This window comes from Elgaria multicarinata, chromosome 11 (genome assembly GCF_023053635.1).
Source record: "Elgaria multicarinata webbii isolate HBS135686 ecotype San Diego chromosome 11, rElgMul1.1.pri, whole genome shotgun sequence".
Taxonomy (NCBI): domain Eukaryota; kingdom Metazoa; phylum Chordata; class Lepidosauria; order Squamata; family Anguidae; genus Elgaria; species Elgaria multicarinata.
Genome location: NC_086181.1, coordinates 29,188,776 through 29,214,778, shown reverse-complemented (window position 1 = coordinate 29,214,778; position 26,003 = coordinate 29,188,776). Strand labels below are relative to the sequence as shown.

Genomic DNA, 26,003 nt, shown 5'->3' with positions numbered 1-26,003 from the left:
GGGCAGATAACGCCCACTAGCTTAATAGAACGAGGTTTTGTGAGCTGGTCAGATGTAGCGTTACCCAAATCCAATACATTCATTTGATTATCCTTTAGCTGATTAACTTGTTCCTCAGGAAGGCTCATCAGCCAGAACCTAGATTGGGAAGGGTGACCTACGTATCCCTTTCCCTGGTGGTTCTTTGCTCCAGTACCCGGCCAGCCGGTACCAAAAAGTCCTACTATCAAAGTTAGGATGCTCAGCGAGGTCCCTTCCCAATGGGCGGACCCCTTCCCAATGGGTGGGTGGATGGACCAAATCTCTCCGGTCGTCTCACAAGGGCCTGCCCGCAGGGACCACAAGAGACTCCTCCCTATTGTGTAGTACAGCCTTCCCTGACCTAATGCCACCCCCGCAAGATGGGTGGGGACTACACACCCCATCATCTCTAGCCAGCACGACAGAGAAACGATGAGAATTGTAGTCTAATACATCTGGAAGATGCTAGGTTGGGGAAGGCTGGTAGTGGTACTCAGACGTTGGCTACTGAGTCCACACAGGTAATGCTGACTGGAAGGGCTATTCACACAGGCCTGAAGCAGGGTTTGTTTCCAGGGAAGTGAGGAGGGGTATCTGGACATTTGAAGGGGACAGCGCACCGTTAATTCACTGTGAGCCTGTTCAGACGACACGCTAAGCCACGGTGGTTAAATATTTTGAGTTAAATAATATGGCTTAGCATGTCATGTGAACCATTCCTAACCGTGGTGGCTACATAACCACGGTTTAAACAGGCTCACTTGCTGCAAAAGGGTTAGCAGGCTAGCCATGGCTTAGCGTGTTGTCTGAACAGGCCCTATTCCTAAGACACTCATTACCCTAAAACCCTTTCTTCCCTGGTGACTGAATGTCTCTTTCTGGCAAGGGGTGGATGAACAGAAGTGGAACAGACAGGAGGCCAGATTTGGTTTGGTGGCTGCCAGCAGCTGACCCCCATTCATTGTCTGAGTCGTCGTCTGTGACGTGTTCTGAAGTTTTGAAATGCCCGATGTAAAAGCTCACTATTATTATTGCTCTTGTTATCCTTTCCCCACTGCATACCCTCCAGACGTGCTGGACTACAACTCCCATTATCCTAGCCAGTCTGATTATTATTACCCACGTAAAGAAATATCAGTCAGTTAACAATAGTAGTTGATTAACTGATTTGCCTGTCCACATCACAGGCATTTGCATCTGGGTAAAAAAACAGTATTTCTGAGTGAAACACATGTGTATCGTAGCAGGAGTCCCTGTTTTTTTGGACCACCTCGCCTGATTAACAATTCCGAAGCACCCAAAACCGTGCACAATTTTTGTTAAAAATCTAGAAGCAGTGGGAGGAGGCAACCAAAATACACAGTTAGGCAATGCCTGTATTTGGACCGACAAAATGCCGCAAACGATTGCGCAAGCTTCCGTGTTCTCCAGAACTCTTCATCGGGCTAGGTGGCATAAGAGGCAGAGGATGGGGAAGAACTCTTTTGTGGCATTTTGGCTGATCCTAAGGAAAGTATTGCCCAGCTGAGGAGGTGGTTGTTGCTTCCCCCCCCCCATGGGTCAACGCATCTATCTTTGTATTTTATACATCTTAGAAAAAGCATTTGCATCTAAGTGATAAAAAGGGAGAATCTACATTTTGTACAAACACTAAAATTATTTTTAAAAAATACATTTTAAAAATAATGTTGATTAAAAGTGTGTTAGGACGCAATCCTATGCATGTTTAGATAGAAACAACACCTACAACTCCCAGCATGCCCCAGGCTGTAGAACTTGTTTCTGTCTAAACATGCATAGGATTGGAACCTTAGTTGATTCATCTAACTAATTAATCTATGAAATGCTTTTGTTCTTCTTATTGATATGAAGAACTGGGTTTAGTTTCCATCCAAATTAATGTTTTTCTTTTTCTTTCCCTCTTCCTGCCCCTTCCGCTCTCTCCTCGAGACAAAAAAAACACAGGGCCTTTTCGGAGTGGCCCCAGAAATGACTAACCATGTGGAGGTACCCATGGCGGATGGCCCCCACATCAGCCTGGAAGATTTGCCGAAACCTTGCCAAGACAAGCACTGTGGCTGGCTCGTGCGAAACCTGTTGCTCACTCTCACCATATTTGGTAAGGCGGAGTGGGGCATGCGGGAGTGTGGAAAGCCACCCCCTTGGTCTCCTTGTTTGCCCTCTTTTGTCTCTCTGCTGTCCCAAGGGGTGTAGAACCTCTTTCAGTCTGAGGGCCAAATTCTAGCTCTTGGAGGCCGGCCACATTCTAGCAATGGGCAGGCCTGAAAGCAAAAGGGCACAGCCAAAAATACCAGCCTATTTTAGCTTGAGGTTCAAGGCTGATGTAGCAATTAGAGCAGCCTTCTACAACCTGATGCTCTATAGATGTGCTGGATTTAGGGTGACCATACGAAAAGGCGGACAGGGCGCCTGTATCTTTAACAGTTGCTTAGAAAAGGGAATTTCAGCAGGTGCCATTGTTATGCATACACCATCTGGTGAAATTCCCTCTTCATCACAACAATTCAAGCTGGAGGAACTATATTAGAGTGACCAGATACAAAAGAAGGTGGGCCTCCTTCAGCTTTAACTGTTATGATGAAGAGGGAATTTCACCAGGTGCTGCATGCCTACAAATGACCTCGCTCCCACCGAAAAAGTAGAGGTAAGTCCTCAACATTTTAACCACGCAGCTTCGTGGAAAAGCTCTGGGGCGGCTGCTAATCTGCAGCTGCGTCATATCACTGACACAGCGCAGATTTGCAGCCACCACAGGGCTTTGAGCACATATTGAAAGTCAAGAGACAGGAGAAAGACAGACATGTGCATTTAAAAAAATCTGAGTCCCATAGTTTCAGATTGAGTTAAAGATGAATCCAAAACCTGATACCTCTCGACACATCAATTTCTGAGACTGTCATGTCCCGGAAGAGAAAGCAATTATATGTTACATTTTCTATCAATGAGACTACATTTTTAAAAGAAAAAAGACTAGGCTAGGCAGTAACCTTCTACAGCCCCTCATCTAATCTCCCATCTTTGGGCAAGCAGCCATATCTTGCAGCTGTACACACACACACACACTTCCACTGCCCTGCAAACACGGCTGGGTTCTTAGCCTCCTGTGACCCCTTTGGGAAGAGGCTGACGGCAGAGTAGTTAAAGAAGGAGCATTGTTTTCGTGGAAGAGGGAGAGACTGGGATTGGGAAGCAAAACCAGTATTGCAGAAAAAGAAGTTTTGGAAGCCTGCACCATATCCCCTATCGCCACTTACATACTTTTAAAATACAGCTAAGGTGGTATTGAATCAACTTCTTTTGGGGGTAGCAGCATGCAAGCACCCACAGATCTCTTCATCTTGCATTCGCTGTATAACATGCAAAGCTTGCCTAGTTTTAACTGATGTTTTTTTTAAAAAAAAAAATACAATTACCTTCCTCATTTACTTCCTGCCTGCCAGCCTTTTCCTCCCTTGATAAATAAATCACGCATCATATTTCAGTCTTAACATTCACTTAATGAGTTATGCAGATTCAAATATGCCTACTCCTAGACACACACACACACACACACACCATCCAGTCTCACAGGAACTGGCAGGACCGCAGACTGATAGGGTAAAGGGCTAGGATTTCATTAGTCTCTCATTGTTTCTCTTACGTCATTGCCCAGGAGAAAGAAAATTAAACATGGTCTAATCCCTGTAGCTTCCCCAGCACCCCCTCCCCCACCCGTCCCTGCGCCCGCTTGCCAGCTCCTAATCAGCTTGAACCAGAAGACCAAAGGGTCTAGAGGACACCAGTATTTCATGTGTTGAAAGGAGCAGAGAATTTTGTGCCAGGGAAAATATGAGCTGGGTTTGCAGTGTGTGTGGTTGCGGGGTGGGGTGGGCACGGATCTCATCTTGAGTTATTATCATGCTAGTGACCCAAAGTATTCCAGGAGTGGTTGTACAGAGGGACATTCGGGGTTTTCTACGCGAGGCATTGATAATGCGCTTGTCATTCCCTTTTCACAGTTGTTTACGGGTGCTTTAAACAATGAGCTTTTATTACACAAGGCTGTTAAACCGCTGCATCTACTTTCGGTTTCATTGCAGAATTGAGATCCAAAGCTACACAATGAGTGTTTCCTTTTCTGCCTTTCTGCTGCATAACCTCTAGGTGGCCCCGTGGTATATAGCGAAAAAGTTCAAATACACAAGAGCAAATCGCACTTTCTTTCATTTTCACAATGAAATGCCGCATTTCCCCTGCTCTAAAAAAATGTCACTGAAAGTGCTGGTTAGACACAGAAGCTGGAGGGTCGCATTTATTTATTTATTTATTTATTTATTTATTTATTTATTTATTACATTTCTATACCGCCCAGTAGCCGGAGCTCTCTGGGCAGTTCACAAAAATTTCTGGACGGTTCACAAAAATTGTGAACTTTAGATGGCGCATCACCATCTAAAGAACCCGTAAACAATTGTGAGAAGGGAATAACAAGCTAATGATAAATGTCTCATGTGGAAAAGCCCAATGTCATGACCCTCCAGTTTTGCTTCGTAGTTTTATAAGACTTGCCTTATCAAATTATTTGTATCGGAATAAGGCCTGTCAAGAAGAGTGGGGAAAGAACATCCTGATCTGGGTAGGTCTTATAAAAAACAGCTCTAATATCAAGGAATCTAACGGAAACTTTTTCCCATTGACGTCAGTTGGAACCTATTTTCTAAACCTTGTAGCTGCAAGGGGTGTGTGTGTGGGTGTGGGTGGGTGTGTGGGTGTGGGTGTGGTGGGTGTGGGTGTATTACAGCTGGAGAGGGGATGGACTGGATAAACTTGCCCTTCTTGCATGCTGCAGTCCTGGTAACAACCACACCCTTATGCCTTGCAAAAATGGTCATTGGTCAATACCTTTCTCCAAGAAAGGTCCATTTTTTGGACCTTTTTTTGTCCATTTTTGCAAGTTTATTTGCGGAGGGTGGGATGGGGGGACTTAAACATGCACTTGCACTCCAAAGTGATACATCCCTGGGGGGAAAAACTTTGCCCTCTGATTCCTCCAATTATATACTTGCCTTTCTTAATAGTTTGTCAGGAAGCCTGGCAGAATATTAACACTCCATATCGTGCCTGATATTTTGCTCCAAATCCAGACCCTTAGAAATCACAGTTTCCGTCATCACTGTAGTCTTAATTTTAAAAAGTTTCTAGTTGTGGTGTCTATGTCTTTATTCTTAGCTTCCTTCTCCATTCGTAAACAAGTTTCTAGCTCTGAGTGATGTTGGGTATAGTTTTTTGGGGAAATGACGGTAATGATTGTGGCCCCTCATCTTTCCTAACCCTTGCACAAACTGTGGCCAAAATTGCCCAACTGATGCACAGAGCCCTTCGAACCGTTCATCTGACATTCAGAATTAAAACCAACAAATGTCCTTGATTTGTACGGAGCATTTTGAATGCAGAACTTGAATTTCCTTGGCAGAGAATCCAGGTGTTTCAGTGCAAAGAAAGAACAGGGGGTGATGATGGGTGAGAACAGACCTTCCATAAGTTCAATATGGGGGTCTGTATGGCACAGAAAGTAAGTCAGCTCACGAGAGGGTTGCTTTTCGTTTTTTCCTGACCCCTCCCTTCTGCTGATGGTATTTGCTCTGGCTGCATCCAGCCATTTTTATCCTGGATCTTTTCCCAGTGAGGATTCGGGGGCGTGAACCCCTGTAGCCTGGCTTTACTCCAAGTAGGACACTGCCTCTCTGAACCGATCCCATGAAAAGATCCTGTTTCCACAAAACGGTTTAGAAATCAGTAATATCATGATCCTGTCCCGAAGGTTGAACGCAGCACTCCCACACAGCCAGCGTCTAAAGCAGCAGATTGGTTTTGCACAGGGCACAGCATTCCCAGTGTTCAAGTTGTAAGTCCCTACAGCTTACAAAGGGCTCAAGTTGCTTATGTGGCTGAAATGATACTAGCCACATACAAGAGGGCAGCGATGCGGCTAGGAGCCACAGTGCAGGGCCCCGCGGCCCAGAGGAGCCCAAATAACAGAACGGACCAAGAAAGGGAAACATTCCTTGACACACAATGTACAGCAACAGAAAAAGTCACAGGTATAACAATATTACTACAATTTAAAAATCACTAATACAATAAACTATAAATATAGAGCACAAATTTAATAATAATAATAATAATAATAATAATAATAATAATAATAATAATAATAGCAGCACAATTATGTTAAGTACAAAATAATGTATGGCAAATTCTCAGAGCCCAGCACTGACTATGTGGGAATGAAAAAAGTCACTATATAGTCCATAAGATGAAAATGATGGAATAGTGGTTCAAATCACTCATGGAAATAAGAGAGGAAAGAAGCAAAATAATTTCAGCCTGTATGGCCTTCCTCTGTGGCTTAAAACAAAACAAAGATTAATTATTTTAAAAATAATGTACATTATTACAAATATATAAAATTATAATACTAACTAGTACATAAAAATTCTATCTCACTAGATTAGATCCAGTTGCTGCTTGTATAATTGTTAATATATGCAGCCCAGCTATCCAACTTTTATGGTATGGCAAATAACAACAGTGCTCTGTAAGAAATAGTATGTAGAGCAACAATGCCTTCATTTTAAGATTCTAAACAGAATAAGGAAATATATGGAAAAATAGTTTATGTCACTGAATTTGCCACTGAAGGCTAAATTTTATATTCTTAGGATACAGATTACTGGTTTATCTTCTTATAATATTAGGATGTGTTATTAATAATAATTTTTGTGTACTGTATGTGACATTGATACACACACACACACACACACACACACACACACACACACACACCTAAGGAGGGAGAAACCCCCAAACAGGCCAGTGAAGAATGAATATGTTCAGTTGCCTTGGAATAAAAAACAATTAGGAGGGCGAATGAAATGGAGTATTCTGTAAGAGAGAGTGGCTGGCCGGCCAGCTAGAATAGGGTGACCAACTGTCAGGATTTCCCCGGATTTGTCCTGGTTTTTGTTCTTTCCATAGTGTCAGGGGGATTTTCTATAATTTTCAATAATGTCCTGGAATGACACACCTTCCTCTTTAAGGCTGCCATTAGCATGGCAGGAGGGAGTGACATGCTTTCTTGAGGCACATCATTCCCCCACCCCGAGCTCCAATTGAGGTCTTAAAGGGGAAAGTGGGTCATTCGTGGACATTATAGAAAAGGCCCCAATTGGAGTGGATGGTGGTGGTGCAGAATGAAATCCTTTCCCCTCCTCCACTCCAATCGGGTTCTTTAAGGTGGCGGGGGAATAACGTACTTTTTGCAGGACTCAGAAAGCTGCTTCCCCACACACACACTAGGTGTCCTCTTTTTTGGTTTCCCAAATATGGTCACCCTAAGCTAGAACCCTAAACAGAAGCACTCCACACAGCAACAATTTCTTGCAGGTCGCACTTGTTCACTCCTATGCCACAAAGAACAACTCTACATTAAGGAAAAAACCTGCACCCTTTCCATTTTTCTTCCTCTGGGGTTCTTTAGACTACAGCTCCTTTAGACGGCAACCAACAGTGACCATGTGATTTGTAACTGAAAACTTCACCTCTTGGCAAAGCTCCATGAAGTTAAATGAAACAACACCATCTAGTGGTCTGCAATATCCCGTGATAGTTTTAAATAGTGCATTATCTCTTTTTTAAAGCGAGATTGCCGGGGGAAGGTGCGGGAGACATCCTGGAGGTTGACGACGTCATGTAAAGGATTCGTAAACTTCCATGAGTGGCCAATCATGAGTGTGTAATGATTCTCTCATGTGAAGAAGCTCATAATGACAGGCCAGGCTGTGCAGTGGTTAGGGTTGCTCAGCTTTATACTTGATTTAGGAATCATCCCTGGAGCATATGCAAATAGTAGAACAGGTGGATCCTTGTGATTTCACATAGCATGGCAGTTGTTATTCGGGCCTGGTCTAGACATGAAGCAGAATGAATGGCTGAATGGGCAGTTACACCATAGACTGTAAGTGAGAGATATCCCACCCCATGTTAATTTCTTTCTTTTTTAAAATATCTCTGCAAATAGAAAAGTAGCACATCAGGAGTAAAAGGGTCTAGTGCAGCACTCTAACCAGCTATACTGGTATTCTATACCGGTATGCCACCCTGAGATCCTAGTGATATAGGGTGGGAAACAAATGTTTAAATAAACAAACTGAGAGGAGTTTCCTTTTTCCTTTTCTTTTTAACACAGCCAAATATTCAGAACTATGGCTCCCTGTGATGCCCTGCCTCCTCATGTCGTCCCAACTTCACCTGAGACACCCACAAGCACCTGACAGGACTGTCCACAACACTAGCACCCGGGACCACTTCAATCCCCCCTCCCCCCCCCCCGTGCTAATGACGTGTTTGGGGGTTTAAGTCTGCTGCTGCTGCTCCTGTCTCGCCTCTTTTTCAGGCCCCACAACCTAGCCCTCAGTTTCCCATTCCTCTGCCACCATTTGTTGTTTTCTCCTCACACTCCTCCACGGACCACACCAGTTGTTTGTAAATATAATTGGAATTTATTAACTCAAGTAAATGCGTGTTCAAGCTTAATGGTTTCCTCAGTTCAAATGCATATGGTTACACGGTTCAAAGCGTATTGGTTTCAGTCACTTCTTTAGTACAAGGTTCCACTACATAGTTTTAAAATCTCCTCACATTGACACTTCTACAGACTCATCTCAAACTCAGCTCACACTGATACTTCTACAGACTCCTCTCATACCATCTCATACCCCTCCCTAACGGGGATGTTGAAATGGCGAGGCATGTACTTTTATACTGTTCTTTTTATCGGGATCTTAGGAATGATCTTATTCTACCTATTTTATATAAATACCCGGGTAGAACTGCAAAATTTTATATTTCCTTATTACTCTCTGATAAGATTCCCTATATTACCAATAAAGTAGCTAAATTTTGTGCAATTGCAATAACATGCCGTACCTTTTTAGCCCCTGAGTGTACTCTGTGATTTTAGATGGATTTGTTGATATAATTGTTTTGAACTCTGACTCTCTAGATCTTGGTAGTTTTAATGTGTTAACATATTTTGTATAGAGCGTTTGTTAAATGTACTGTTGGTATTGGTCAATGACCGTAATAAAATATATTCATTCATTCATACCCCTCCCTCTCACTCACTCAACTATATATAGATACATTTCTCCAGCTCCTCCCACTCTTTCACAGCCAATCAAAGCATTCCCCCTTCACCATCCAATCATTCAACCCCACTCTACTAATTGTAAGTACCTTGAGACCTACTTATTTCCTGAACCATATACATAATATAAACAATAACTTTGTATATATATATTTACACTTAGAACACATAAGGCAGCTGAACATCACTCTCCCCCAAGCAGCGGTTTGGGGTGATGCAATGCATTCTACCACCTAGCATTTCACTATTAAATCTATGTCAACCCTGTAAATTGGCCCACAAAAGTTACTAGCCACATATAAACAAAACCAACATAATAAAACAATTAATTAAAAGCAGGAGAAGAGGTTAAAACAGGCATCAGAAGGACTAAAAATATGAGAGAAAAAACTTCTTAAAAACACAGCCTACTAAGAAGCTAGTAAACACTGCAGAGAAGTAACATATTGCTCTGTTTCCTCCTTGATAGAAGGCATTTTTTAAACTAGGCCAGTAAGAGTAGTAGCCTGTATTTCCATGGTAGCCATGAGGAAGAAGAAGCTACCTTCCTCTGTGAACAGCATGGAAATGCAGCCTACTAGCCCCTTAGCAGGTTAGTAAAAAGAATTTCCTTCTACTAGTTGTTTTAAATGGATATTGTTGTTTTTTTGCTTTTGATGTTTTATTTTTTTATATTTGTTTTTAACATTCACTGTTTTTAATCTTTGTAAACCGCCCAGGGAGCTTTGGCTATAGGGAGGTATATAAATGTAATAAATAAATAAATAAATACAAACCAGACTATTGAAGAAGGATGGGATGATCCGTCCTCCATCCAGCAGATGGTTGCATTTCCATACTGGTTGTGGAGGAAGAGACTTTCCTTCCACTGCATCTAGCATGGAAACTGAGCAGGCTGGGAGAGGAAGAATGGAGTCTTTTCCATGCCTTACCCCAGAGACCAGGCCCAGCCCAAAACATTTTGCACCCTGAGGTGAAGGACAAGATGGTGGTGCCCTCTCCCACTCCAGAAACTGTCCAGATTCGCTGATGAATTTTATTTCAACACTAGTGGTGACAAGACTGTTCACCAGGGTGGACCTAAGACATTTTGCAGCCTTAGGCAATGGGCAAGATGGCGCCCTCTTTCCCATTCCATATATGAAAACCTGCCAAACTGGCAATTGAATCTTACTTACTGACTGTAGCTTATAGGGGGCCTAGGGCAGAATGAATGGTGGCTTCCACACTCTGCCTAATGGTAGGGCCAGCCCCGGTTTCCTTCACCAAACCAGTGGGCAATGGATGAACTTAGGGGGGCAGGGCAGGCAGGCCACCTGGCACACACAGCTCTGTTCTCCAATTCCACACCAGCAATCCAATCCCTGATTTCCCAGCATCTGCTGATTGAGGTGCCCACCTCACTCTGCCTAACAGTCGGGCCGGCCTTGCTGAAGGAGACTTCTTCTGAAATAACTGAAGACCTTGTATTTTTCTTCTTCATTTCAGGGGTGATTTTGGGATCTCTGCTTGGGAGTCTGTTGAGGTTGCTCCCACCACTTGACAGCGACCTGGTCATGCTGATTTCTTTTCCTGGGGACATCCTTATGCGCATGTTAAAAATGTTGATCTTGCCTCTTGTGATATCCAGTCTTATTTCAGGTAAGAGGGCCACACTGTTGGCAGAGAACTTTCTCCACATCCCATGTCCTAACATTGCTTAATTAGAGTAGATAAGGTGGCCACCTGAAGAGCTCCAAAATAAGGAAGACATTGTGAGATCATAAGAAAATTATATATTATGTGTATTAGAAGCCACTGGCCACGTTCATGCTTCACTTTAATCCCAAATCTATGGCATAATAAAGCAGGGTGTGAACAAGCAGTGTGCAGTTGTATTTGCTCCTGCTTCCCTTCTCCCTTCTCAGGAGTGGGTAAATTATCCTGGAAATGTGTCGCTTCTTGTGACATCGAAATCTAGGATTATGGTTAAGAACACCCAAACAAGCCAGGATCACAAGCCAGCTTTAGACTGGGATTTGTTGTTGGCTTACAAAGTCTGGTTTGTTTAGAGTTCACTTAACCATAATATCGGTTTTAGATATCAGAAGAAGCTGTACCCATCCCAGGTAGTTTACCCAGCAAAGTAGGAGCAAATGGCCTGCATGCACAAGCACACAGCTTGTTCACATTGACCCTGTTCAGACAACATGCTAAGCCATGATGGTTAGGCATTTTGAGATAAACATTATGGCGTACCATGTTGTTGTATGAACCATGACTTAGCATGATGTGTAAACCATTCCTAACTATGGTGCCTACATAACCACAGTTTAAACATGCTCAGTAATCATTTGCTGAAAAAGGGTTAGAGGCCTATCCTCTAACCCTTAGTGAGTTGTCTGAGCAGGCCCATTGTGGTCTGCCCGCTGTATGCTGTGATCAGTAGACAATACCAAAAAAGGGGGGGGGGAATCTTCTCCAGTCCTTATAAACTTGAAGAGAGACAAAACTTTTTAAATACTAAATAAAGAACCATTTTAGTGACAAGCCTAGCAGTAGGGAATGGAGCCTGTGGAGTTCTGGGATTATGGGAGAGAGGTCTCTGTTCCTAGATAGGTAGCTTGTAGCCACCTCAGGCTGGCTGGAGAGTTCCCTCAGGAACCTTTTCTGCAGTGCTTGTGTGGTGCATATTATCCAAGTAATGCAGGTTGGAAGGTTAGTTGATATTCTTATTATATTTAGTCATACTTAGACTCATTGAAATCAATTGAACAAAGTAGTCATGACTAAATTAAATCCCATTAATTTCAATGGGTCTACTCATAAGTATGACTAAGAGCATCATCTCACAGGGGTAAATCGCGTTTCCTTCCCGCCGCCTCTCTGCCAGTGCATTTGTCCCTCATTACTTCCTCATTCTCAAGGGAAGGGAAAGAGGAAGTAAACAACGTGCACATGGCCCATTCAGTGGGCTGTTGTGATGCCGCTTCTTCCCCTGCACACAGCGGGAGATAGCGGCAACTTCCAACTTTAAAAATAAGTTGGACTTACTGGGGTGTTTTTCTGTTGGAAAACAGAAAATTATGTAGCATGAGGCTACATGAAGGAGGCTAGGAGGGGTGGGAGGTGCACGGGACGCAGGCCGCGTCGTGAAAAGGACCCACGAAAATCCACGAGTGCCCTGGAATCTGGGTCCAACCTAAATATGCAAATATCTGATATCTGCCCCCAGACCTCCCAAGTTGCCAGCCCCTTTGTTAAATCCACCATTTTGCATCTGCTTCCACCCTCCGCAGTTAGTATTTTGTGCATGAGTCCAGTTGGTGGACTTCAGGATTAGGGTTAAAAAAAATAAAAGTCAGCCAATTGGTTATGAAGAATAGAGAGGACTGGTTTGGACAATGTGGCCTCTCTGTTCCTTTCAACTCTATGCTCCTGTAACTTCTGTGATGTGTTTTGTGGGCAGGTCTGGCTGGTCTGGATGCCAAATCCAGTGGGCGCATGGGCACTCGTGCCATGGTCTATTATATGTCGACCACAGTGGTGGCGGCCATATTGGGCGTCATTCTGGTCCTGTCCATCCACCCTGGCAACCCAAAACTCAAGAAGATGCCCGTGGAAATGACCCCAAACGAGGATGTCTCCAGCCTGGATGCTTTTCTGGACTTGGTCAGGAACCTGTTCCCTGAGAACCTGGTGCAGGCCTGTTTCCAGCAGGTAATGCAATGAGCAGATAGTCACAGATGCACCAGGGAGAAGGCTGGAGAGGGCTTTGCTACGGGTGCTTTCTTCTAAACCACCCTCTCCACCCGCCCTCCTGCCTCTTTCGCACGCAGATCCAAACCGTCTCGACGAAGGTGCCTGTACCGCCGGTGGTGGTCCGTAAGGAAAACATCAGTCAGCTAGTTCACACCAATGGGTCAGTGCTCAACGCGACCATCACGGAGGTCAATGTGGGCCCCAGCACCGTGACCCAGAAACAGCTGGAGTTCAAGGCCGGAATGAACGTTTTGGGTGAGAACTCACATTGCACATTGAACAAAAAGCAAACAAAGGGTTTAGCAGTGACAATGAGGAAATCCTCGGCCTGCACGGACGAACACACTTTAAAGCACACACACAACATTGTCACTTTGGTGTAGTGGCTAGAGTGTCGGACTGGGAGTCGGGAGATCTGGGTTCTAGTCCCCACTCAGCCATAGAAACTCACTGGGTGACTTTGGGCCAGTCTCAGACTCACAGCCTAACCTACCTCACAGGGTGGTTGTTGCTGTGAGGATAAAATGGAGAGGAGAAGAATTATGTATGCCACCTTGGGTTTGTTAAAGAGGAAAAAGGTGGGATATAAATGTAATAAATACTATGAATGCCATTAGGCTTGGTCGAGTCATGCAACAGAACATAGTGGCAGAATCCGGAGGTGGTCAAGTGGGCTGTACCACTTCCGGCTGCAGGTAGAGAATGTATATTTTTAATGTTCTCTCATGCAAGAACTCCCTGCAAAAAAAAAGAAAGAAAAAAGCTAGCACAGCAAGAGTAAAGGTTCTATCTCAGCCCTCTTCCTGCAGTGCTTGCTTTCTACTTCCAGGTTATTTCTTTATATAGGGGCTGATGAAAGAGAGAGAGAGCAGGGCCATTCCACCAGCCCTGCTGAAAGAATTACTTTTTCCTCCTTCTTCCCTCCCCAGGCCTTTTTCCTTTGGTGTCGTGTCTTTTTCAGACTGTAAGTCTGCGGACAGGGACTGTCTCGTTTAATGGATTACAGTATATGTAAGCCTCTCTGGGAGGCTTTTTGGCTGAGGAGCGGCATAAATATACTTCAAATCAATCAATCATGGGGGAGCATTCCGAACAGTGCTCTTCCTTCTGCAGCGTGAAATGGTACCGTCTACTCTACCACCTCGGGACTCTGCCACCACCTCATTCACATCCCTCATTCTGCTGCATGACCAGACCAGGCCTGTGATACGGGGAGGGGAGCAGTAGGCAAACACAGCGTAAAACGTTGAGTTTGGGGTATTCATATTAAACAGTTTTGCCTTAAAATTGATTAAATCAGAAATTGCACCTTTATTGCTTAGCCAAAGCAGTTATCAGTCTCCTAATAACATAAGAGGATGAGTGTCTGTCTGTCCATCTGTCCGTCTGCACCATGGCGCCAAGACCATAAAACCAAGACACCTGAAACTGGCATGAATCCTACGGGGACTCTAGGGGTCTGCAAGTTAGCATTCTTTTGCTGTTATTTAAATCATTAATTAATTTTAATCAGGGTGGATTTGATTTAAATCAATTTGATTTAAATCATGATCTAAATCACTACTCAGGAAGACTTGATTTAATCATGTAACTCCCCCGCCACCAAAAAGTGCACTCTATTCATTGAATTTTTTGAAACTTAGCCCTTAAGAGGTAAGGGGTTGATTCTGTGTACATAGACTAGCAAAGGTACAATGGGATTGTGATCTCTGCAGACACAAATTCAGTTTTGACAACCGTAACACCAAGCATCTGTGATAATATCTTCTAGATGGAAAAATTGCCCAATAATCTTACAGAAACCTCTGGAAGAGCATGACATTGTGAATGGATTAATGGAGTTCATTTACCAAAAAAAATATTAAATATTGCATGAATATACAGCCTCATGCTACATAATTAAAAACTAATCCTTATTTCATGATGAGTAACCTTTGGACTATAAGGTATCTTAAATAGAAAACTATCTTTAGATAGATTTTTCCTCAAAAAGCATTTTATTTAAAAAAATCCAATTTAAATTTTAAAAAATCTGATTTTTTTTTAAAAAAAAAAGCATTGATTTTTATTCACCCTGATTTTATTTAATCTAAATGTATCCTTGTGGTTGAAACTTGTAATCACATCTTCAGCCACTACGGGCAGACGTCTCTGATCAGCACACAACTTCGAAGCCAGGAGAAATTATTAAGTTGAGGAACAGAGTTGTATGGCCGTCCCCTGCCCCACTGCTGTGGAATAGACCCCCCTAGGGCAATGGAGCCTATAGACCCCTCCTCAGGGAGCTACGGGGTGCACGATCGCAGGGGCCCTGCCTAGGGGAGCCAGTGGGCCTGGCTTCACTCGGACAGGGTGCACACAATGGGTCCAGCTTGTAAGTTGTGTACGTTTGCTTGAAGGCTTCGCAGCATCAAACTTAAGGGCGACTGAAACTCGTGCGAAACCAGGTCTGTCCACTAATAATACAATAAAACGGGGAATACGTTGTTCAACTTGTATGAATGAATGAATTTATTACGGTCATTGACCAGAACCAATGAAAAAACATTAATAACAAACAGACAGTCCTGAACACATACATACATTACTAAATTGCATACATCCAGCAGTTGCTGAGGTTGTTCAACTTAAAATTAATTAGAAAGCTTCAATTGTGTGTGTTTCCAAAAGGTATTCCTCATCATTATTTCTGGAATCTGTGTTAGATAATCGAGCGGCATATTATTATTATTATTATTATTATTATTATTATTATTATTATTACCAATCTGACATCTGAAAAAAAGTGCACAGAATTTGCACGTTGTACAAAAATTCATTTCATCTGTTCTCCTCCCTTCTCTGGTGGGCAGGGTAAGAGGAGACGTTTGAGGGGATTCTTGTCCATGTTTGCCATCCTCTAACATGGTGGGCCGTGCTCCAGGGGATTTTGCGGGGCTGGAGGCGCCCTTCTGTCTCTGAACCCCCGTTCCTGCCTCACCCCCAACAGGTTTGATCGGGTTCTTCATTGCCTTCGGCATTGCCATGGGAAAGATGGGGGACCAGGCCAAGCCCATGGCCGATTTCTTCAACATCCTCAACGAGATCATCATGAAGCTCGTCTCTATGATCATGTGGTGAGAAGGACGCAGATATGCAACCTAGAGATTCGTTTCTGGAATTCCCCAGTAGACCAGGGAATTTGTATGCAAAATAGCTACTTAGAGATAATAACTCAGAAGCTTCTTCAGCAGTTTTAATTGGAAACTGCCCAGAAAGCCTAGACTCTTGGGCAGTATGAAAATGTAATAAATAAAATAAATAAATTTGGCAGTTGCTAGGTTTTAGCAGAGAGGACTAGAGCAGGGATAGGCAGAAGGTCAATCTGGATCTAGCATAAGTATATAAGAAGAGCCATTCTGGATCAGACCATCTAGTCCAGCACACTCTGTTATTATTATTATTTATTTATATAGCACCATCAATGTACATGGTGCTGTACAGAGTAAAACAGTAAATAGCAAGACCCTGCCGCATAGGCTTACATTCTAATTAAATCATGGTAAAACAATAAGGAGGGGCCTTACACAGTGGCCAGCCAGCTATCGACCAGGAACCCAGGAACCCAGAGCAAGACACGGGTTCAAGAGCACCCTCCCACCCATGTTCCCAGCAACTAGTGTATATAGGCTTACTGCCTTGGATACTGAAGGTAGCACATAGCCATCAGGGCTAGTAGCCATTGATAGCCTTCTCCTTCAGGAATTTATCCAACCTCATTTAAAGCCATCCAAATTGGTGGCCATCGCGGCATCTTGTAGATCTCTGGGCGATTTGCAGTAGATCAGCAAGGGGTTTTTAACTGCCCATTGTTTAACAATAACAGCAACCAAATTACTTCCTCGCTCCCTGCCACTACATTATACTGCTAAAATGAAGAAAGTTTCGGATAGCTTTTTCTTCTTCCTTAGTTTTTTAGTTTTCAGGAAGACAAATTCTCTTTGCCTGTAATTTTGTCCACTTAATTCTGGTCTACTGACCATGATGAAGATGGTGATGAATCTATAATCCTATGGTTCCTAGGAGTAGGTCCCAGGTGCTTTAGAATACGGTGTACCTCCCCCACCCTACCTTGGGCAGAGAGGGAGTAATAATCTTCACTGGCTCCCAGTCAATGACTCAGCAGCGCAAATTCCCCTTGAAGCAAACTGGGTACTTGAGCACGTGATCTCCACCCACTCCCAAATAGTCTGCTTGTTTCAGCCATCTCTCAGACTTCTGTCTCCTTCCCGGGTTACATTCTAGCTTTCCTTTCTCTCCTTCCACACATAGTAGCCACCAGCCATCAAAAGCCATCGAGCAAGCATCTTCCAGCTATTCTCTGTGCCCATTAAAGGCACATATTTCTTTAGCTGTTAACTGTGCAACAGACTAGGGGAAAGGAAGGTCATCTCCTCTCGTGACAGCTACAGCATGCCGTCTCTTCACTGTGCCTTCCTTTCTGTAGGTACTCGCCTTTCGGCATTGCTTCCCTCATTTGTGGCAAGATTGCGGATATCAAAGACCTGGAGGTGGTGGCCCGGCAGCTGGGCATGTACATGGTGACGGTCATTGTGGGCTTGGTCATCCACGGTGCTATGATTCTGCCTCTTATCTTCTTCGTCATCACCCGCCAGAACCCCTTCATCTTCTATGCCGGCATATTCCAGGCCTGGATTACTGCGCTTGGCACTGCCTCCAGGTGCAGGCAACTTTTTCCTGTTTATTATGCATGGAAGCAGAGAAGGGCTATCAAACCTCCCATGTAGAACACTGAAGTGCCCCTGTTCTCTTGAGAGAACTATCAGCACATTTTATGTAGATGTGAATCAGTATGATGGAGGGGGTGGGAGTTACGTCTACTACACTAGGCCATGGAGGCTGGTGGCACCGACGTCCATGGGGCTGTGCATTTGCTCCAGGTTTCAGTCCGAACCAGTCAGAATTCTAAAGGAGCTATCCAAGGTGCTCCACACCTTGGATAACTCTTTCAGAGTTATGAGTGAAACCTGGAGCAGATTTACAGCCAGCCTCTGGCACTAGGGTTGGTGTTTTGGACTTCAGCTCCCAACATTCCTGACCCTTGACCAGCGTGCTGGCAGGGATTTCTGAGAGCTGAAGTCCCAAAGACTGGAGATCTGTCTTTGGCCCACCCCTATATTATACCACAAACATGTGTCTTTTTTGGAATTGGGGAACTGCCATGGTTTTCCCCAACTAAAGAATTTTGGGAATTATGGTTTTGTGAGGGGTGTGTGTGTGTGTGTGTGTGTGTGTGTGTGTGTGTGAGAGAGAGAGAGAGAGAGAGAGAGAGAGAGATCCCAATCCACCTCCCAGAAAGTCCAGGAAAGATAGAATGATGATTAATCCAGACTATAGTGGGGTGACCATATAAAAAGGAGGACAGGGAAAAGGGAATTCCAGCAGGTGTCATTTGTATGCATGCAGCACCTGGGGAATTTCTCTCTTCATCACAACAGTTAAAGCTGCAGGAGCCCTGTCCTCTTTTGTATCTGGACAAGAGAGCAGGGCTCCTGCAGCTTTAACTGTTGTGATGAAGAGGGAATTTCACCAGGTGCTGCATGCGTACAAATGACACCTGCTGGAATTCCCTTTTCTATACAACTGTTAAGAGATACAGGAGCTTTGTCCTCCTTTCCATATGATCACCCTAGACTATAGTCCAATCCTATCTGTGTCTACTCAGAAGCAAGCCTGATTTAGCTTACTCCTAGGTACATGCATACTAGATTGCATCCTTAGTCTGTTGTGAAAGTATAAAGTAGACAAAGCATTAATAGTGAGGTTGCATTTAACATGTCTATTTTTTTCTTTTAAATATCAACCATGGAGGGGAGCGATCAGGAACAGCAATGGGGTGCAGGAAAGGGGTTTAACCCTCCCCACCCCCCATGATCCCAACAACACTCAACCCCCTGAAACTATTGACTGCTGTTGCCACCAATGCCGTTTCCCTCCTCCACAGAATAACAGCTTTGGGGAGTTTCTTTTTTTGACAGGACCGTGACAGGGGATGAATTAACTTTCCCGTTGCCACACATCACAGTCCCAATTTTGATGAACAACAATAACCTAGGAATGCATTTAAGATATCATCTAGTTTGCCCCTTTGACAGCTGTCATGTTAAGCCCAACTTAAATGTTTTCTGAGCATTGTGGTTGATTTCGTGTTCTATTCCAGCAATGTAGGGTGGCCATATGAAAAGGAGGACAGGGCTCCTGTATCTTTAACAGTTGCATAGAAAAGGGAATTTCAGCAGAACCTCCTGAAATGCCCTCTTCATCACAACAGTTCAAGCTGCAGGAGCCTTGCCCTCTTGACCAGATACAAAAGAGGGCTGGGCTCCTGCAGCTTGAACTGTTGCGATGAAGAGAGCATTTCACCAGGTGCTGCATGCATACAAATGACACCTGCTGAAATGCCCTTCTCTATGCTACTGTGAAAAGATACAGGAGCCCTGTCCTCCTTTCCATAGGGTCACCCTAACAATGTTTAAAACAAAACAAAACATGGACGCTCCGTATAGGGAGCTGCCCATAAAGTATGTCACACTTCAAGGTCTTTTTAAACCGACCTCCAACCCTGCAGCTCCCGCTTTGACCCTTTTTAACTCAATTCTCAGTGGAGGGAGAATGGAGAAAAAGACAGACTTTATGGAAGGGCCATAGGCAGACATTACACATGAACCAAAGGGACTTGGGAGCAACCTGACTGGGCAGCCCATCCTATTCTTCAAGTTAAGTGTGACCTGGGCTTTTAGACCGCTCAGTTCAAAGATGTACAAATGATGCGATTCCACGTTGCGTCCAGGTATGAGCGCATGAAGGAGAGGGAGAATGTTCCTTGGACATTTGGAGAAATTATGTATAGCTTTTTCATCTCTTCCTCTTGCTTCCCCCTCACATCAGTGCCGGGACACTGCCGGTCACTTTCCGCTGCCTTGAAGAGAACCTTAAAATCGACAAACGGGTGACGCGCTTCGTACTACCCATTGGCGCCACCATCAACATGGATGGCACCGCCCTCTATGAGGCTGTGGCGGCCATCTTCATTGCACAGATGAACAGCATAAATCTGGACGGGGGACAGATCGCAACGGTCAGGTGAGATCTGGCACTTCCTGGTAGGCCACTTGTTCTAGAACCTTGATCATTTGGTTCCGCCCCTTTTGCCGTCAGCTCCGCCCACCACTAGAAGGTGGCCCTGACAGCTTCTCTGTAACGGAATTCAGCCCTCAGGCTGCAAGAGTTTGGACACCTCCGGCCTATGGGGTGGAAAAACAGCCTGTTCATACAAATGCAAGCATAAATGAATGAGTATCACATTTCTCTCTCTTTCTACCTCTTCCTGCAGCCTGACTGCCACATTGGCTAGCGTAGGAGCAGCCAGTATACCCAGTGCGGGTTTAGTCACCATGCTTCTAATCCTGACGGCTGTAGGACTCCCCACCCAAGACGTCAGTCTCCTCATTGCCGTGGACTGGCTACTGTGAGTGTCACCGGGGGCAGGAATCGAAGGGGAAGAGGAACATGGCTGAAAACAGAAATCAATGCTTACCTGTATCTTACTAATTTGCAGGGGGTGGGAATATTATTTTTTTACCCGTTTTTCTTCTAAATCTCTTAAGAGCGTAAGAAATAGCTCTGCTGGATCAGACGAAGGGTCCATCAAGTCCAGCATTCTGTTCATACAGTGGACAGATACTTCAGGGGCGTAGACTACTCAGTTTGGGGGGTGGGTGGCATGGGGCTAAACTTGGAAAACGGGGTGGGTTTATTTGTTTACATTTATGTATATATTTCTATTTCTGGAAACCATCCTTCATCAACAACGGATCCTAGAGTATTTAAAGCCACTTATTAAAATAACAAGTACTCAGCAAAAATATTACACTTTAATTATATTATGATAGCTTACACACTAACCCGCCATACATGGTCCCATACCAGTGTTCTTCAAACTTTTTTCCCCATGACCCAGTGCAATAATATCACATACCCTCAAGACCCTCTTCCTATGCTTCGTCTGAAAATGTCTGACATGTAATATGCTTTTGACTCATTAGCCAAGACGTACCGTATTAATTTAAGGATCTATTCTGTCACTCCGAAACGCCTTCCCATTTATCATTTTGTAAACCCCCCTCCCCTGTTAATTAGTTAAATTGAAAGACAGGGCATAAACCCCCTAAAAATAAATAAAGGAATAAAATGAATTTAAATGACAGTACTCTTACTGTGATACATAAAGTGCACGTGCGTCGACTTCACGCTTAAAACGCACACCTAACTGACGTCCCCATCCATGGTTTTCCATATCTGCAGGAAAATGTGCGCAGAAAATAAATGGTTACACGCCTGTCCTTTTCACATCTGAGATAGTTACAAATTTCACCACTCAGCTTCCAAATGAGCATCGCAGGACTGAAATATTTTCGCCCGTCATAACACATTGAATGGAGGATGGGTGTAAGCGGAACACGACAGACAGCGGCCTTTTTGCAATCCTGCCAGCTTGACAGGAAAGAAAACCGCTGCACTTAGAGCTGTTGAGAAGTCTGTTGCCGTTTAGGATGAGCTTAATCAGCCTTCCCCAACCTGGCGCCCCCAGATATGTTGGATTCAATTCCCATGCTCCCCTCGCAAACATAGCCAAATAGCCATACTGTCTGGGGATGATGAGAGTTGTAGTACCACACTTCTGAAGGGCAATGGGTTGGGGAAAGCTGAGCTGGAACCACAAGGGGAAAAAATTCCATTGATTATTTGGATGCTATGTAAGCAATAAACTCAGAGTGACATTTTTAAGGGTAACTCAATGCAGGCATGTACGGTACTAGAATTCTCGGTTCCTGAATGTGGAGCGGTCTCCACTGGAAAGCTTTAGAATGCGAGATGAAGGTTCTCTAGGTGGTGTTTGATGGCACATCCAAGTCACCCCTTGGTGGAGCGGTAATCAAATGCCGAACGTACCTGCATGAGGCAGCTCTAACAGCAGCGCTTTTCTTTTCCTTGAGAGCCCTGTCAAAATGGCAGGCCACACAGGGCTCCTGCCACAAGAAATGGATCACAACCACAAAGGCGTGCAGGGAAGTTGGAGAGTGAGGGCGGGGAGAGGCCTCTACCACGTCACTCTTAACCCTAACCTCTCCCCTGTTTTGCTCCCTTCCTCTCGCAGGGACCGCATGAGGACCTCCATCAATGTGGTGGGCGATTCCTTCGGCGCTGGCATCATCCACCATCTCTCACAAAAAGAGCTGGAAATCATTGATGCCAGGGCGGAGGGGCGCGAGCTGGACCCTGCAGCCCTTAAACTGCAAGCTCTGGGCAACCACCAGGGGCCCCTGGAGGGCTCCATCGGCTCAGGGTACACTGTCCTGCCCAGCCAGGAGGAGGAGGAGGTGAGGAGGAAAATATTTCCGGTGAACATCCAGAAAACAGAGCCGAGCCAGGAAGGCTTGCAGCCACTCGGGCGCTGTCTACGCTCGAGGAAAGCCCTGACACAGGCGCAGCTTCGGAGCCACCATGGGGCTTCCTCACGAAGCTGCGGATTGAAAAATTCTGGGCCAATCCGGGGGCAGTGCCTGGTGGAAGGCATCTGACGATTGGTTGCCTTCCACTAGGAAGAGGGTGGGAGCTGGCTCCGCTACCCGGATGACCTCCGAGAAACCCCAGGCTCCCTTCTTGGCGTCGGGATTACCCTCCGGCACCCCAGGAGAGGGAAATCGCAGGGGGTTTTGGAGGGAGGCGGTGCCAACCCAGCACCGTGAAGACAGCCCCCAAGGCCTAAGGGCATGAATCCATGTCGCTCAATATATTATTTCTTCTCGGGATCCAAAATATGGCAATGGGCCTGTGTTTCTATTCTCCTGTCTGCCCTGTTCACATATAAAGTTAGAAGGGAGGACAGGTCCTGTTTTAGCTGCAAAAGGAACACGCAGGAGAGCATATAGCGGTGCAGCTAGATAATTTTGGACTCTGGACCTAATAGTCTTATGCGCGCTTTTCTTTAGATAGTCATTTGTGTGACTTCAGCTGTGAAGAACACATCTACCATTGCTCTTCTACACACACACACACACACACACACCTGCCATCCCATGCTTTGCAACTGCTTCAACCTTCACAGCTGAATGCATGAATCCACTCCGTTAAAAAGCACAAAGTTCGAGGAGATGCAAGGTGCTGCAAAAGGTTCTGTCTGTGTTTTCTTTTAAAATTTGCAATGTGTCCTTTGCACACGCTGCAATCGTGAAGTGATGAGCACACCCGTGTGTACTTGCTCAATGAGTCACGCTGGTTGGTTTATGCATCACCTGAAGAAGTACTTCCTTTTGCTTCTTTCAGTGAGAATTGCCTTGTTTACAATAGTAAATCCAGAATACTTTAGCCTTTTCAGGAGGAGAACATAATATTTATTTATTTATTTGTTTGTTTATTTAGAGTTATATCCCACCTTTTTTTCCTCTTGTAAGGAAGCCCAGGTGGCTTACATGGTCCTTCTCTCCATTTTATCCTCACAACAACAATCCTGTGAGGTAGATTAAGCTGAGAGTCAGTGAATGGCCTAAAATCTTTCAGTGAGTTTCATGGCCAAGTGAGGATTAGAACTCAGATCTCCTAAGTCCCAGTCCAACACTCTGTTTATGTTCACTGGCTCAACATAAACACGATTTTCTAACCCTTTATTTTGCTTACTGTCTCTTTCTTTTCTAAAGTAATTTGATTTCTTCAAGCCTTTTTTAATAAGGGAGATAATCTTTGAACCCTCCTCACTTAGCAAAAGTTCCATTCACTTCTCCATACCATTGAGTCAGGACTTAATATGAGTGAAGAATCAGGGATATTGCCAGGATTTAGCACTGGAAGCAATTACAAAACAGAGTAAACTTTTGAGCATATGCAAAGTGAATATCGCTCACCACTGAATAAACACAGACAGCTACAGGGAAAGCTTTTCACCTCCAAACAGGTTTTAGCTCCAGCACCTTTTAAAAAAAGAAAAGAAAAAAAGAAATAAATTAAGAACCACCTCTGATTTCCATTTTCTTCTGCTCCTAGACCGGCTAAGTCCCATTCCTCTTTGGGCAAGGTACTCTGCATACGAATCAGCAAGCTGCTGTATGCAAATGAAACAAATTAGGCAACTATTTCCTGATTTGCAATCCCAAGGGCAAAATTTGATCTTGCTGCATTTAGGGTTGCCATAAAATGGGAGAGGGGATAATCCAATTGGTGCACCTTTTCCCCAATTGCTGTGCTTGCAATTTGACAACATTTCTCCCTGTTGTGCTGATGTTTAAAGAAAAACCTCTGGAATCCTGGTTTTCTGATCATAGGATTTAGAGAGATTTTAAACCCGGAAGTCCAGAGATAGAACACATACATGTGCCTGAATCATCATCATCGTCATATAGAACCTGTTTTTGCTTCTAGCCTCCTGAGAAAATGGATGCGGCATCTCAATACAGCGAGAAAGATGAAGAAGGACCAGCTGATGATGAAGAGGAAGGAGAAGAGAAGGAAGACAAAGGAGAATAGATACCCATTTCTCCCTCATCCTTCCCACCGCCACTACCCCCCACACACGGGGCAGTCATGCAGAGGGCATAATCACAATTTGATTATTACCTCTATGGATGTCATACCCAAACCCAGCTATTGTGACGACCAGAGCACTGGGTGCAAGATCCCTGGACAACGTCCAGCAGCCCTCCTTGCAAGGCAGCTACGTTGACATGCTGCTTATTTATTTTTTATTTATTTATTACATTTTTATACCGCCCAATAGCTGAAGCTCTCTGGGCGGTTCACAATGCTGCCCCTGTACATGTGTCTGTGTATATATACATACACACAGATTTGTATATTTTCTGCATATATGTGTATATTTTTTGCATAGAGATTGCTTGGGAAAGGAAGGGGGGATGATGGGGGGGGTTGTTTTCATTTTTTTAATTACACATGCCTGTTCTGCTCTTGGGACTCTCATAGGACAAAGAAAGCAGCCTTATACCAGGCCAGGCCATTGGTCGATCTAGCCCAGTGTTGTCTGCTCTGATTGGTAGAGGCTCCCCAAGGTCTCAGGGGTCTTTTCCATCCTTTGCTACCTGTTCCTTTTAATTCAGGGGTACAGAACGTCAGGCCAGGGGGCCAAGTGTGGCCCTCCAGACTCCCCCAGATGGCCACTCCCCTCTTTTGACCGCCAGTCATTTGGTAGGCTCCCCCAAATGGTTGAAATGTCTCTCCAAAAGCTTTAGCTGGCATTTGGGGGCCCTCCCCTTTTGCTTTTGCTCCACCCCTTTACCTTTGGCCCCACCCACCAGTGGAATGCAATCCCTGAGAGCTCCTCTGAAATGGAATTCAGACCCTGCTTTAATTTAGGAGATACTTCACCATCTTTCCTGCTGGGCTGAGGAAAGAAGGAGAGAAAATTATTTAAACTTTTCTGCCTCTCTTGCTACAGAGCATAACTGGTGTTTAACCCAGAGTCCCAGCACCTATTCAGCACAAATAGGTCCTGCTTGCTTTGGGCAAACACAAGCACATATTTAGGAACTTATCGCTGTGTGTGCATGTAACCACATGATAAGCTGGCACACATCTTTTCCACCCCATCAGAAATCCAGGGAAATGTTCTTGCTATTTGGGGATGGAGGAGAAATTCTTCCCATTCATTTTAATGCAAACTTAATCTAATTTCACACTTTTGAACAACTATGCGAATCGAAACTCAGTTATCTTTTGAAATTTGCACCTCTGTGAATTTTGCAATGGAGTGCTCCAATCAAAGCAAATGCGTATCTTAGGGGAAATAATGTTCCGAAATGCATTATCTTTGAGAAATTGATTGCAAAAACTGTGTATATTAGATAAAATGCATAGGAGAACCATGCACAAAAATGCTGATGATTTTTCATGTAAATCTTTAGGTGTGGGGTGGGTGGGATATTCTCCAAAGTTTGGGACAAACCAGACTTAAGACTGAAGTAAT

General features: G+C 44.3%; 1 protein-coding gene across 1 annotated transcript; it reads left to right on the top strand.

Annotated features, from left to right (window-relative positions):
- Positions 1-2,010: 2,010 nt before the first annotated feature.
- LOC134407044 (excitatory amino acid transporter 2-like) lies at positions 2,011-24,550 on the top strand. Its single transcript, XM_063138788.1, has 10 exons — positions 2,011-2,140; positions 10,718-10,870; positions 12,678-12,928; positions 13,048-13,225; positions 15,960-16,086; positions 17,457-17,690; positions 19,919-20,113; positions 20,364-20,498; positions 22,188-22,410; positions 24,446-24,550. The coding sequence occupies exons 1-10, from the start codon at positions 2,011-2,013 to the stop codon at positions 24,548-24,550; spliced, it is 1,731 nt and encodes a 576-aa protein (XP_062994858.1).
- Positions 24,551-26,003: the final 1,453 nt, after the last annotated feature.